Genomic DNA, 15795 nt, shown 5'->3' with positions numbered 1-15795 from the left:
GCTGGTGGCATAATAATTTATAGAAATCTGCAGGATACCAGTCTGGTCCTGGGGTCTTGTGTGATTTATTGAAATGAATCATGCATTATCTCTGAAACACTTATCAGTCTATTGTTAAATTCTAGCTGAGCCTCTGTTATTTGCGGTAAAGTCTAAATCGTGAAAAAAAAATTGTTTTCCTCTTTCTCCTCCCGTTCGGTCTTCAGAGTAGAGAGATTCATAGAATCTCCTCAAAATCTCACAGATCTCATTCCTCTTAGCAACCAGGTGCCCTTTGTCATTTCTCATATTTTCAATAAAGGTTTTCTCTCTCCATGCTTTAACCATCTGAGCCATCATTTTCCCCACCTTGTTATCAAAATAAAAAAAATTGTGCTCTGAGGGGTAGATTTTCAGAGGGTTACCCCAAACCCTCCCTGTGCGCGCCGAGCCTATCTTGCATAGGCTTCCGGCGCGCCAAGCTTAAGGACTGAGGCTGATTTTGGACGTTTACTTCTATACTGCAGCACTATCTGAGTACTGGAATTTATTGATGCTGTTAGGTATGTCTGAATACAATGCTTTATCCCCTGTATGAATCCATTGGAGGACTTTGAATAATAATAAAAAAAAATTATGACAATCAGGACATGTAAATTGTTTCTTTTAGGGGGTAATATTTCCATTTGGGTCCTGCACATATTTTGACAGCAATGAACCTCATTCATAAGGCAGAATAAGTTGGGAATGAGCTCAATATTTCAAATTTACTGCTAATATTCTTAATATAATGTACCAAAAAAAGCCACCTCCGAGAGTTCAGAGGTTTATATATATATAATATCACAAATTGACCCCCACATCTTTTGCAAGAGATCTCGGTGTGATAATTGACACTGAGTTAAATATGAGAAAACATATTGCGATAAAATTAAGAGACGGTTATTTTAAACTTTTAACGCTGAGAAGATTGAAACCCCTGTTGGAATTCTCTGATTTTAGATCAGTACTTCAAGCTTTGCTTTTTGCCAATCTTGATTACTGTAATGCATTAATGCTTGGTTTGCCTCAGTCTATGATTAGGCCTTTACAGGTTTTTCAGAATGCAGCAGCTCGGATCCTAACAGGAAAAAGGAAGTTTGAGCACATTACACCAACTTTGATGTCTTTACATTGGTTACCTGTGCATTTCAGAATACAATATAAGGCGGCATGCCTAATACATACCATTATCTATGGAGAGAGAACAGAATGGCTTAACACCGTGTTGCGACTGCATGTACCACAAAGAGACCTCGGATCCGCTAACAAAGGTCTATTGTCTATTCCTTCCATTAAAACAGCACACCTTAGCCAGATTCAAAAAAGGGCCATTGTCTATCGCGGGATCAAAGCTATGGAATTCACTATCAATACAACTAAGAATGCAGCAAGAAAAAAATAAGTTTAAAGCAGAACTTAAAACTTGGCTATTCTATGCGGCATATAATGAAGATAAGAAATAGGCATCAATGTAACTGCACAATCACAGGTGGCTCTGACTTTTATTAACCTCAATACTTAAAGCATGTTTTATGTTTTTAGTATTTATTGGTTTAATATTTATGGCTTCAGACATTATTTTATTAAGATATCTTTTATTCTTACTTGTTAAATTTTATCTTCTATTATTATTATTGTTTGTAATTTTCTTTTATTGTATTTTATTGCTATGTTAACCGTTGTGAAGGCTACGCCGAGACAACGGTATATAAGCACAAATAAACCTTAAACCAGTGGCACCCTATACATATGGGACCCTTTCTGTTTCTTTCTGTCACATTTTCTTTGTCTCTGATTCCATCTTTATTTTATGTTTGTCTCATCTGTAATCCACCTTGGAGGACAAAATCACTATAGGCAGAATATAAATATTTAAAACATAAAATAAATACATCTTTTGGTACCTTAAGGATCTTTCATCTCTCCCTATGATCCACAGAATAGTACACTGATGCCAACACCTATGTCAGCAGTGCTATTCTTCTGCTTTACTCCTTTGTCTGGCTGATCGGCTGAAACAGGAATGTCCCAGGTGTCCACAATTTATTTATTTATTTAGAATTTTTATATATACCGACATTCTTGATACAATATCAAATCAAATGTCATTCTCTACAATGCTCTCAGGCTCCTGATCCCAGTGCTTTCCTGGTACAGCGATGCTATAATGTTTACATAATTTGCAAAGGATGAGCCTGGCCATCTTATTATGCCTTTCTGTATACAGTCCCTCTGACATCAGTACATCACCCCCAATGATGAGGTGTGTAACCATTTCTAGCTCTGTGTTTCATAACCTGCATTTGTATGTTTTACCAGTTTTTTTTCCTCCGGTGGCTGTGACCTGTGTCCTGTGACCGGTGGCTGTGGCTGTGACCTGTGTCCTGTGTCCGTGACCTGTGTCCTGTGCTGCAGCTATCCATCTCTCATCCCTATGTTTAAACTCGCCATTCCAGGGCCATTCTGGTTTCAGGTTTGATCCCCGTGGGGTTTCTGAAGTAACTCTTTGTATTTCCCACTAGATTTGTGCTGTTGTCAATTGATTTTCCTCTCATGTGCTGGTAGGAAAGGAGCAATGGAATTTGCAAACCAATAGAAAAATCTCTGTGAAGAATCAGATTAGAAACAGGAAAATCAATTGACAAAAGCACAAATCTAGTGGGAAATACAAAGCGTTACTTCAGAAACCCCACGGGGATCAAACCTGAAACCAGAATGGCCCTGGAATGGCGAGTTTAAACATAGGGATGAGAGATGGATAGCTGCAGCACAGGACAGTGGATAGTGGTAGAGTCTCACTTATTCCTTCCACTCGTTGTAACAATTGTCCAAGCTTAAGGATGGAGACCAGTTTTGGTCATTTACTTTTGAACTTCAGCATTTTCTTTTTTTTTTAGTATATGCATTTGAAAGACCCACACCACCTTCCGCTGTTGGGATGAACAATCTCAGCATACACTGACTCTTAAATTACTTCAAGGATATGGAGATGTTTTATTTTTCCTGCATCCAACTCATTTAAGAGCTTTATCAGGCCAATCTACTATTCCAAAACTATAGGAGTATTTGCATTTGCGTTGTGTGTGGCTTCGCTGGTGGCTTGCAAGCTTTCCCTTTGTTCTGAAGCTTTTACCGTACACTGTATATGAACTTGGTTTCACTCCAGTGTGGATTCTCTGATGCCTTACAAGCAATATCTTCTTTTTTTTTTTTTTTTTACTAATAATTTTAAGGTATCAGGACATTACTACAAAACAGTGGTTCTTTGTTGGTACAAGGTGCTACAATATGTAAAACGAATTATCAGAAAGAATGTAAAACATAAAGTACTTCAGAGTGTCCACTGTTATCGACTACAATAACCTTTATCAGTTCTGTTCCTTACAAATGTTTTTTGTCGTTATGTCCCAAACTCCCACCCCATCACCCCATCCCCCGCCCTCCTGCTAAAGCGCCAGGGTAGCCGCCATAGCTACTAGGTAACGGGCTGCTGCTGTTGCCAGGCTACCTATGGTTGCCACTGATTGTCAAATGTGGACATCTGATTATGTCTCACTACAGTCAATTTGTTTAAATAACAGACCTTGATCAATCTCAATTGCACATGTCTCAATAGTCGTGCTTCTACCTGTTTCCATTTATAGGCTATTTTAGCCCTTGCAGCCATAAGCATTTGATGGATAAGATACCTATGCGGATATGTTACTGAAAACATTTAGTAAAAAGAATGCCAGATCCCTAATTATACGGACTCCTTCTACATCATAAATAATCTGTATTACATCATCCCAATAACGGTTAATTATAGCACACTCCCACCACATGTGGAGGTAAGACCCCACTGCACCACACTCTCTCCAGCAGCTGTCTTTTAACCTCAGGTAAAATCTATGTAACTTGACAGGGGTGATGTGCCAGCGATAGAGCATCTTATAATTATGTTCCGAGCAATATCTTCTGATATTTTATCACCTCAAATCATTTAAATGATTTTTCTCCAGTGTGGATTCTCTGTTGGCATTTGAAGCTTCCATTCTGCCTGAAATGTTTACCACACTCTCTATATGTAAATATTTTTTCTCATGTGGATTGGCTGGTGCATTTTGACTTCTCTCTTTGCCTAAAGGTTTTATCATACGCAGAACATAGAAATGTTTTAAGTACTGTGTGAATTCACTAATGATTTGAGGTGTTGCTTCCAACTGAAAATGTTAGCACAATCACTACATGCAAACAGTTTCTCTACTGTGTGGCTTATCTGGTGCCATTTTGAAGCCCCCCCTTTGTCCTACAGCTTTTATCATAATTAGAACAGGTAAATGTTTTTTCTCCAGTATGGATTCTCTGGCGACATTCAAGATGTGGCTTCTGCCTGATGTTTTTACCAAACTCACTTTGTGTAAATGATTTCTCTTCTCTGTGGACTGTCTGGTGCATTTTGACTTCTCCGTTTGTCCTAAAGCTTTTACCACACTCAGAACATGGAAATGGTTTCACTCCTGTGTGGATTGTCTGGTGATATTTGAGATATCCTTTCCGACTGAAACTTTTGCCACACTCACTACATGTATGAGGTTTCACTCCTGTATGGATTCTGTGATGCATTTTGAGTTCTCCCTTTCTCCTAAAGCTTCTACCACACTCGGAACATGGAAATGGTTTCACTCCTGTGTGGATTGTTTGGTGACATTTAAGATGTTCTTTCCGGTTGAAACTTCTACCACACTCTGTACATGTAAATGGTTTCACTCCAGTGTGGATTCTTTGGTGGATTATGAGTTTTTGCTTATGACTGAAGCTTTTACCACACTCACTACATATAAGTTGACTTTCTTCTTTGGGGATTTTCTTCTTTTGTGGGATGTCTGCATTCAGACTAAAATATTTTTCCGAATGAATACAATACAATGCTCTCTCACCACCTTGTTTCTCTCCCTGTACTGAAAACACTTTACCCTCACATAAGCTTTCACTACATTCATTACTTGAAATTCCTCTCTCTTTTGCTTGGAATTTTAGTTGTCCTGTGAAGTTTTCTTTTTGATATAACTTTTTGTCATCAGTACACATGAAGACTTTTTCTTCTCCCTGTGTTTGGTTTATTATTAGGTCTTGCTTTTGAATGATGTTTTGTCCACTTTCAGAACATGAAAATATTCTCTCTTCTGTCTCCATTTTCTGGTGATTTAATAAAGAGAAATTACAGTTGTAAGATTCCCCATCTTGAGGATAATAAAAGGGTGTCTTACCTGTGTGTGTTCTTTGGTGTATTACTAAGGATTCCCTGTTAGAAAAGTTTTTCTTACATTCAATACAAGTGAAAGTGCTCCCTTGAGCGTGGATTCTCTGATGTAATTTCAGGGTTCCCTTCTGTTTGAAACATTTTCCACACTGAGAACACGGAAAAGTTCTCATTTTTGTATGGGTTTTCTGGTGCAATACAAAATGACATTTCCTATTAAAGATTTCCCCACAGGTGTCACAGTGAAAGGATTTATTCCCTTTCTCCTCTTTTTGTTGGAGGTCAGAAGTCATTTGATCAGTGATATTACTCTGGAAGGGTCTCTCTACTCTCAGGTATCTCTGGTGGAGGTCAGAAGCCATTTGATCACTGTTATTATGCTGGAAGGGTCTCTCTGCTCTCAGATGTCTCTGGTGCTCATGGATGACTGTGAGCTCCCTGTCACTTCTCTCCCATGCAGTGACTCCATCCAGTGACTTTCCTGCAGGGTCTCGCTGCTTCTTCTCTGATTCCTGCTGACTTTGGCTCGTGTCTTCCCCATCAGTCCCCTGGGAAAGATTCTCACAGACATTGCCTGGTTGTCTTCGTGTAAGTGCCAGTACCATAGAGTGTTCTTCTCGATTCTCCTCCCTCTTCTCTTCCTGTACGACCTCACTGCCGGCTGGATATAAAAAGAAGGAATTAATCATGTGTCAGTGACAATGGAATAGAAAGCTATCAATAAACTGAGTTCAGACTTTTTGAAGGATCACACAAAACCACATGGAATTTCTGACATTAGAGAAGTCTCTGACTTAGCAGAAGCTTTATGAGATGCCTGTGCAAACTCCTGTGCAATGTCTTTATATAAATCCTCAGAGAAATTAAGAAAATCAATTGATTCTCTTTACCACACTGCGTAGGATTTGACTTTAAAATTTTTTTTTTTTACTGGCGCTGCAATTAAGCTGCTGTAATTCAAGAACTTTGGAGATCACACAGGTCCCTCCTTCAGAGGTGACTGTGAGGCTCAGGGAAGGAAGCATTTGGTCCTGCAGCTCATCTGAAGAAGGGGCCTGTGTGTCTCAAATGCTCATGCACTGCATCCTCTATTGTTTGTCCGAGGAAGGAGAATTCTCAAACCCTTTTCCAGGGTAAAACAGTGCTTGCGCTGTAGAAATGGGCTTCTACAAATCTGCCTGCCTGACGTGGAAAATGTTTAAATAAGGCTCATGATCCACATCGAACAGTTGTTCTCACATAAGTGGAATACAAACAATTTTTTAAATTCATAAATAACAGATATATTTCTGTTATGATTCACGGCTCACGGGCAGGCCTCAAGCCGTGGCACACATCCCGATGTCAGCAGCACCCAGGCCATCCTGTCGTGGCAGAAACCACCGACTTCCTCTCTTGCACAGCAAGGACACCACCAGCACCACTGCCTCTAGCATCCCCCAATAGGCACGTGCATGCCCGACATCACATCTTTGAAAGGGCCCAAGGCGGGAATCAGACAGCAGGGGCCCTTGATGACATCACTGCTTCTGCCTTATTTAAGGGTCCTGCTGATGTCCTAACTCACCTCAGCAAAGGGTCACCTACATTCCTTGTAGTGGGAGATGCTGCTTCTCCGGTGTTCCTGCCCAGCCTGCCTCTTCTCTCCAGCCTAGTCATATCCAGCCACTGCCTTCCTTCTCGACCTACCCTGTCAGTCCTTCTCCTCGATCCCTACACCTGCTTTTGGACTAATTTCTGGATTTGACCCTAGCCTGGATATTGACCATTCCTTGCCTGCCCCCTGCCATTGAACCTAGCCTGGACATTGCCAATTCTTGCCTGCCATTGACCCTAACCTGGACATTGCCTATTCTTGCCTGCCCCCTGCCTCTAACTTGACTCTGGGCCTATGCTCCCACTACTTCCTAAGAGACTCTCACTTAAGATTTGCCGGCCCCAGGAACCAGAGGGCCCAACCCAAGAGGAAAGAGGTTGGTATAAGTGAAGCTCCAGACTCGTCTCTTCCCTGCGTATCTCCGCCAGCTGTCGGAAAGGACCCATGGGGCCTTCCTCGTAGGTTGAGCCAACCTTCCAACAGCAGTAAGGGTCCACAAATCTTATATATTGTTGAGGCCATGGACCTGGCTCTTTTGACTTCACTCCAGGCTATACCAGGCATGGCTCAACGTGCCCAAGAACAGTAAGGGGTTCTGAACTATGTGACTGCAGTCCTGGAAAAACTCGCATACCCCATGTATGCCTTGACTCCTGCATTGGCTCCACCTCCAGTGGTTCAGCCTCCCACTAGCTTGGCGCCTCCCTCAAGACCAGTTCCTCAACTCCCAGCACTTCCTCAATTCATGGGTGATTCCCATGGAACGCCACGGCTTCTTTAACCAATGCCGCATGCATTTCGACCTACAATTTGCTCTTTTCCCCTACCGACCGGTCTAACGCGATTAAATGTTATCTTTGTTAGGTGGCACCACATTGGCCTGGGTGTCGCCTTTATGGGAGCACGAGGACCCTTTGGCTCCAGAGCTTTCCCGACTTCCTCCAACAGTACAAGCTTGGGTTTGAAGACCCGGATCGAGCTTCCTCCTTGGCAGGGCTCCTGACCTCTTGGGGAATATGCCATAGCGTTCCGCATACTTACCTGTGAACTGCACTGGGGGGAGGATAGTCTCACCTCCGTCTTCTGACAGGGCCTGTTTTCGCAGAATCAAGAATGAACTGGCCAGGAGAGACATTCCACAGCCATTGGATGCCTTGATCTCCTTAACTGGCCATACTGATCACCATTTTCAGGAGAGGGCTTGGAGTCCAAGGGCACTCGGCGACTGGTAGCAATGGTCCCATGTTTTCAGCGCCCTCTTGTTCCCAATTCTCCACTGGAATCCAAGACTGCCAAGGAACCCATACAGCTGGGCAGAATTAAACTTTCTCCAGAGAAGTCTTGACGCAGGCTGATGGGCCCTTATTTATACTGTGCTGGCCACGGATACATGGAATCCCAATGCCCAGAGAAGTTGGAAAACTTCCGTGCCTAGGGTTCACTGGGGAGGCAAGCTTAGGTCAGAAACTCTCCTCCCAATTACTGGTCCCCCTTGCAATCTCCACTAAGAATTATTCCTTGATTCCGGAGCAGGCGGACATTTTATTGACCAAGCCTTAATCTGCCAGTACAGAATTCCGACCATCAGACTGGACCCCTTCCTGGTGAGCTCACTGAAGTAACAGTGCCACTCACTCTTCGCACCAGCCTTCTCCATCAGAAGACTCTCTCTCTAAGTTCTCTCTTGGGCCATGAACCCAGTCATTCTGGGGCTACCCTCGCTATGTCAACACCAACCAGACATCGACGGGAACTGGCACGGTGGGGACCCACTTGCTTCACCGTCTGTCTCATTTCCGTGTCCCCTCCATTTAGCCTCATGCTAGCAGCTGCTATATCTGGGCTACCACTGCAAAATATGGATTTTGAAAATGTATTCTCAAAACAACAGGCAGAGATACTATCCCCTCATCGCTCATACAATTGCAGCATCAACCTCCTTCCGGAGAAGGTGCCCCTGTGGTGAAGGGTCTACCCATTATCAGTTCCTGAAACAGAGGCGGTGAGGCCTGTACATCAAGGAGAATCTGGCAAGAGGTTTCATTCATATAAACATGTCAGCAGAAAAGGACCAAATGGTCCATCCAGTCTGACCAGGAAGCTTATGGTAATATCTGCTGTGCCCTGTAGGTTACTCGATGCTTATCAGTTAACCACACAATAAAAGTCAGGGCCCTCGTTGGTTGGTGTTTGAATCCAATTCCCCGTTATGCCTTGCCGTTAAAGCAGAAAGCAATGTTAGAATTCGTCAGCATTTGACACCGTCAAACACTCCCTTCTCATCAACCAACTAATAGCCATAGGTATCTCAGGCACTACCCTCGTGGTTCAGAACCTTCCTCAGCAATAGAGGATACAAGGTTAAGATTCATAACAAAGAATCCTCACTTTACCCCGCGTCAGTAGGAGTCCCTCAGGGCTCATCCCTATCTCCTACCTTATTTAACATATACCTGTTACCCTTATGCCAACTTCTCACTGACCTCAATCTCAAACATTTCCTCTACGCTGATGATATCCAGGTCCTGATCCCCATCAAGGAGTCCCTCGCGAAAACACTGTCTCATTGGGAAACATGCCTCCAAAATATCAAACAGCTTCTCACAAACCTTAACTTGGTACTAAATTCATCTAAAACGGAACTACTACTCATCACACCAGAGAACAGCTCCTCCACCCCCACTCATCCAGCTTTACCAAAAACTACACAAGTGAGAGACCTAGGAGTTCTAATTGACAATCGACTGAACCTGAAAGCTACCATCAACAAAACCACCAAAGACTGCTTTTATAAACTCCAAGTGCTGAAAAGAATAAGACCTCTGTTCCACACTCATGACTTTAGAACGATTCTACAATCAATTATCTTCGCAAAGCTGGACTATTGTAATACCATCTTGCTTAGTCTCCCCTCATCACACACCAAACCACTGCAAATGGTTCAAAATGCCTCTGCCCGTATACTCACCAACACCAGGAGAAGAGACCACATAACCCCTATCCTAATGGGCCTCCACTGGCTACCCATCCAATTCAGAATAATCTACAAGGCCATTCTCACCATATACAAAAACATCCATCAACTAGCCCCTATCGACCTTCATTTCCCCCTCCGATTACACACCTCAACAAGACCGACAAGAGATGCTTACAAAGGATCACTTCAAGTACCCCCAGCCAAAACTACCAGACACATTACGCTAAGAGATCGGGCCTTCTCTACAGCCGGCCCTACCTTATGGAACTCCATCCCCCCAGATCTTAGAATGGAACCCAGCCTCTCAACCTTCAAGAAAAGACTCAAGACCTGGCTGTTCATGCAGACTTTTCCATAACAATCCATAACTCATAACAATCAACACACATCACCATCAATATCACTATTAGCTACCTCTTACAATGTAATTATATGTAATTATCTGGTTTTCCTTTTTTCCTTCTTACTCCAAGTTCAATTTCCCCTGTTACATGTAACTGCTTTTTCCGCACAATTGTTCAAGTTTAAGCTTATTTTGCACTCCTGTTTCATGTGAACCAGCATGATGGGACTATTGTCTTGAATGTTGGTATATAAAAAACTTAAATAAATAAATAAATAAAATAGAATTGCATCAACAGTATCAAGGCTTATTAGTTAAGTGTAGTAACCGCCACATCAGCAAGTTACCCTCATACTTGTTTCCCTAGACCGTATAAGTCGGGGCCTTTGTTGGTCACTGTATGAACCCAATTCCCCCTTTCCCCCTGCCCTTGAAGCAGAAAGCAATGATGGAGCTGCATCAAAGGAATCAAGGCTTCTTGGTTAAAAGGAAGTAACCGCTGCACCAGCAAGTTACTCCATGCGCGCTTTCCTTCATTTCCAACCTTTAGCATTTAGGGATCCACAAGATTTGTCCCATGCAGTTCTGAATTCTTTCACTGTTTTGATTTTCGTCACCTCCTCCAGGAGGGCATTCCAGACATCCACCACTGCCTCCGTGAAGAAATATTTTCTGATGTTAGTTCTGAGATGTCCTCCCTGCAATTTCATTTTGTAACCCCTAGTTCTACTGATTTCTTTCCAACACAAAAGGTTTGACGATTGTGCATCATTAAAACATTTCAGGTACCTGAAGGTCTGTGGCAGTGGGAGGTGCATTTCCCCTCTCCCTCCCTCATGCACGTCTGCCCGCTCTGGAAGAGAAACACTGGTGGCAGTGGGATGGTGCAAGTCACCCTGCATGAGCCCTTTATTAATCGGCTCCTACAGCCAAACAGGAAGGCGGCCTTACAGCACCCCAAGCACATTCTCTCCCTCCCCTGCCAGGCCCAGCGTCACTCTCTGAACCATGTCCTCCTGGTGCTATAAGGCCACCGTCCTGTGTGGCTGTAGGAACGGTTAGTGAAGGGCTCATATGGGAGGGGGAAGAGAACAGACCGGGAAACGCAGGGACAGAAAACAATAAGGGATGGGGTGGTGAACCAGGGTGAATGAAGCGTTCGTGGGTGAGGGGAGGGAATGAATCGACCAGGGGTTGGGCTAAGTGAAGCAAATTTTTGAAAAATCTGCCGCAGGTGACAGAGGGCTCTGGGTACACACCAATCAGGTTCATTCTTACAGCATCAGTGATAAGTGACCAACTTCTTCTCAAGGGGTTCAACTCCTGTTCTGTTCCACTTGCTTTGTCTACTCCAACCTCAATCACTCCCTTCCTGATCCTTACACAGGAGGGGAGGGGAAATGAGAGGAGAGGCGGGATTAGAGTGCAGAGCGGCTCTTACCTGTGCCCTGATATAATTCAGAACTTTGGCTCAGAACTTTGGCTCATTCAGCCAGTCCCAGTGATTCACACTGACACTGTTGAAATATAGTGAACTTCTGACCACCTCAGACTCAAGAATGTGGAAGATCTGAGAAACTTGTAGGCTCTGCAAAGCCTATAATTAAAGGCCAGGTGGGCATCAATGGCAATATTTAACTCATAATACAAGGAAGCTTGGTTCTCACGAAACCAAAATACAAGCTTATGTCTCACAGATGCCTATCTCTACTGACAGGAGCCAGGTGAACGAAGATTCCCTAAGGTTACAGCTTTAATTAAAGTTCTGGCACCAGCAACAGAATTCAGGCCTACTATCTATTCAGAACACAGACCTACTATCTGTTTACACAACACAGAAGATCAAAAGGAGATCAGAAGAAACAAAGTGCATCAAAGCCATGTTGATAAAGGAACTTTTATGGTGGGAGGAGGCTGTTGTCAGGATAGACAGGTGGAGAAAAAACTCTCAAATGGGTGAATGATCCTTTGACAAGCATTTTTTCTATGTATGTGTTTAACTATAAAAGAAGGGTCACTTCCTGCATTCAATGAGATGCTGGTCGTTTTGAAAGACAAAGGGCACCCAGTATCCAGCATCTCCCAGGAACACTTACAATGCCAAATAAAATTTACTTTATACTGTTTACTGAGTCTAAGTGTTCTTGTGGCCCTGGCCCTAAGTACAGAAAATTATGTACAGCCCCAGCCTTAACCCGCCCCTTCCTGATCCCTGAATGACAGGAGGGGAGAAGATGGATTAAGGAGAAGAGGGGTCTGCTCTGTCCCCCTCCACACTCCCTCCTATTTTCTGCAGATTGCTTGGATGGGGAGGCGATGGAGCAGGAAGCAGAGGGCAATTCTCTGCTAAGTGAGATTCCTCACAGCTGGAAGTATCAGATCTGCTGCCCCCAGGTTTTTGCCACCCTGGGCACAGACCTAGTGCTTCAATTGGTAAATCCAGGCCTGCTTGCACATTTCTGGGTGTGGACTTGACCCAGGAAAAAATGACTTTTAGTAATTTATCCTTTGAGTCTACTAAAAATGCAAATAATGCAAACCTTACCTAGAACTACAGAGCTCAGGGTCTCATAATTCTCCTTCATCACCTCCCTGTAAAGCTCCTTCTGCTCTTCATCTAAATACCCCCACTCCTCCTGGGAGAAAGAGACCGCAAGGTCCTCAAACGTCACCGGCACCTGAAACACAAACCAGAAACACTCAGGGACACGTGGAGGGGCTCAGCTGGCTTTAATCTCATAACATTTTATCATGGAAGAGGGGACACCAGGACCCCTCATCCCCAGGAACTGCCAGACTTGTTCCCCTGGAGTCAGTTTCCTTTCTGGACCTCAGGGATGGGAAGTCTAACTATGAAAGATTCTCTTAATACCAGAGACACAGAATATCAAACATATAAATCAAACAAGATCTAACAAAGCATCACCCAGGAAATCAGGATGGTGAAATTACTGCTTACCTGATAAATTCCTTTCCTTGAATACAGTGAGACCAGTCCAGTCAAGTGGGTTATGTACGTCAACCAGCAAATGGAGATAGAGTGTTGTGTTTGTGGCATTGTGTGGACCCTTGGCCGTTGTGGAGATGACTCTTCCCACGGGGAGGGGCCCCCGTGGGGAACCACAGCGATGGGCTAAACTCAGATAGCAGACACGTGGTAGATGGAAGGCTTTATTGTACTGCTGTAGATAGATGGTATGAAGCACTGCAGTCTGCGAGGTGCCAATACGTTCAACAGCCTCTGATGTTGAAGTCTCACCCAGATGTTCAGATAGGTGGGAGCCCGCAGTGCGCGTAACGCCGAGCCTGGTGGGTGGAGTTGGAGCACCGGATCGTAGAAGTACTCACAGGAGCGTAGTGTATTCATCTTCCTGGTAATGAAGATGGTGGGTCCGAAGGTCTGTGGTGCGGGATACACAGACTGGTAGGCCCTCGAGGAGCGAGTACTTGATAGTCCAGAGATCCTGAAATAGAAAGAGAGAGAGAGACCCCCGAGGAGCGGTTGTCTAGTTAGTAGAGGCCCCGAAGGGAGTTGGACGTGAGAGACCCCCGAGGAGTGGGTGCCTAGAGCTTCGTAAGGAGCGAGGCCCGGAGTGTAGAGAGGCATCTAAGCGTGCAGCTTAGAGCGGTCAGAGAAGCTTGAACTGAAGTCCTTGCTGACTCAACAATGGTAGCGAAACGGAGGCTTAAATTCCTGGAGGTATTGGCGTCATGTGGTGGGTCGCCCCCGAGGTTCCCGCCATGACGTGTATTTGAGCGTAGACAAGGTGCGTGCGCATGCCCTAGGAGGCACTGGGACTGAGCATGGCGGACTGGAACGCCCATGCTGAGCTGGAGCTGCTGAGGCCCTCGGCACTCGGCACCGGAGGCAGCCATCTTGCCCAAGGAGGAGGAAAAGAGGTAAGGCAGATCGGTCGCAGCCGTCTGCGACCGACGGACGCAACATAGAGAACAACACCACTTATATACTTCCATCGTGACGCCAGCCTGCCAACATTCCCGTAACAAGCCAACTGAGGACAAAGCTAATAGAACCAAAATAGCAATTATTATAATTGCATTTATTATTATCATGATCATTATGACCATTATCTTTAAATTAGTGGACATCCAGAAAAAAGTAAGAAACAATGATTGAAGACTATCCAGTTGTAGCATAAGAAACCACTCACCTGCAGCAAAATATTAAAGGCATAATGCTTTCCAACCTGCTTATTTACTTGTTAAAAGCATTTGCTGCAAGGCACAAAGTCAACGAAGATACTGAAGATAGCAGTAGCATAGGGAGAGTCCTGGACTGGCCTGACTGCATTCAAGGAAAGGAAATTATCAGTTAAGTAATAATTTCACCTTCTCTTCATATAGTCAGTCCAGTCCGGATAAGTTGGATATCCCCAAGCTACTCCCTAAAAGGATGGGATAATACCCAAGGCCACTGAAAAACTGCCAAGGTGACAGCCAGACTGCAGAGTCCAGAAAGGGATGCAATATAGATCAAGATGCTGCTCTACAGATCTTCAAGAAGAAACCAACTGCAACTCAGCCTGTGAAGAAACCCGAGTCCGTGTGGAATGACCCTGAATCTAGTTTCGCCATGGAGTACCAGACCCCACGTAAACCTCTGTAAACACCTTCTTAATTCAGTGCACCACCTTAATTCTAGCGGGCATCCCACCTCTCCACACTCTACTGTACAGAACAAAAATGAGTTCACATCTCCCGGAAAAAGCTAGAGATCCTGAGGTTTTGGGAAGGATGTCCCCTTACATCCAATGATCAAATCAGTGTGCATTCTTCTGAAAGTGTTCACCTGCTAAAACGACAAATGGGGACTTGACAGGTTAAAATGGATTCCTAAACTGCTTTCATTAGAAAGGAAGAAACCATATGAAATTTGACCAGTCCTTGAAAACCATATGGATTTGTGCATTAGTAGGAAGAGCCTCTTCTGAGTTAGCAGTTTAGCAGAAATAGGCTTAAAAGGAGCAAAATGTGATCCCACCAAGAAAGACAGAACTAACTTCTGGTCCACGGTGGAACTGGAATCTGCAACTGAAGTCTAATATGCTTAGCACCTTTCAAAACTCAAGAGCTACCCAGATGAGAAGACAATAGCCTGCCTTGCATTCGTTTTCTGTAGAATAAAAGCCACCCCCTGCACCAGGAGCACCTTCGGGGCCAATCTCGTAGAAAGGCCTTCTTGTGAATAGCCAGAATCAAGGGACTGATGCACTTCCAGGAGCATCGCGATACCCAGAACACCAATCCTCAATACGCACAAAGGCCAAGAAAGTAGAAAATGTTCTAGTCGTCAGGAGTGTAGCCACCACAGGTAGAGAACAGCCATTCCTCACTAAACGTGCCATTTAAAGGGCCAAACTACAAGACAAACTGATCCAGATACTAGCGAAACATCAGACCCTGATACAGGAACACCTTGTGAGGCGAAAGCCCAGAAAACCAGCGTGTGAGAAGACTGAAAACTGGTTTTGGAAAGCAAATGACAATCCGTTCCAAACCCAGCAACATCTGAAAGGACTTTGCTCCAAACAGCCAATCGTGTGAACCCTTCTTCATGCGTTATTGCAGCCAATACCACCATTACCTTGGAGAAG

General features: G+C 44.1%; 1 protein-coding gene across 1 annotated transcript; it reads right to left on the bottom strand.

The window, feature by feature from the left end:
* Positions 1-3468: 3468 nt before the first annotated feature.
* Positions 3469-12783, bottom strand: LOC115083719 (gastrula zinc finger protein XlCGF57.1-like). Its single transcript, XM_029587705.1, has 2 exons — positions 12726-12783; positions 3469-5924 (listed from the first exon to the last, which is right to left on the bottom strand). Exons 1-2 carry the CDS (start codon positions 12763-12765, stop codon positions 4276-4278), a joined length of 1689 nt encoding a protein of 562 aa, XP_029443565.1. The 5' UTR covers positions 12766-12783; the 3' UTR covers positions 3469-4275.
* Positions 12784-15795: the final 3012 nt, after the last annotated feature.

This window comes from Rhinatrema bivittatum, chromosome 2 (genome assembly GCF_901001135.1).
Source record: "Rhinatrema bivittatum chromosome 2, aRhiBiv1.1, whole genome shotgun sequence".
In the NCBI taxonomy this organism is placed as follows: Eukaryota; Metazoa; Chordata; class Amphibia; order Gymnophiona; family Rhinatrematidae; genus Rhinatrema; species Rhinatrema bivittatum.
The sequence above is the reverse complement of the archived record's forward strand: the minus strand, read 5'-3'. Positions and strand labels throughout refer to the sequence as shown.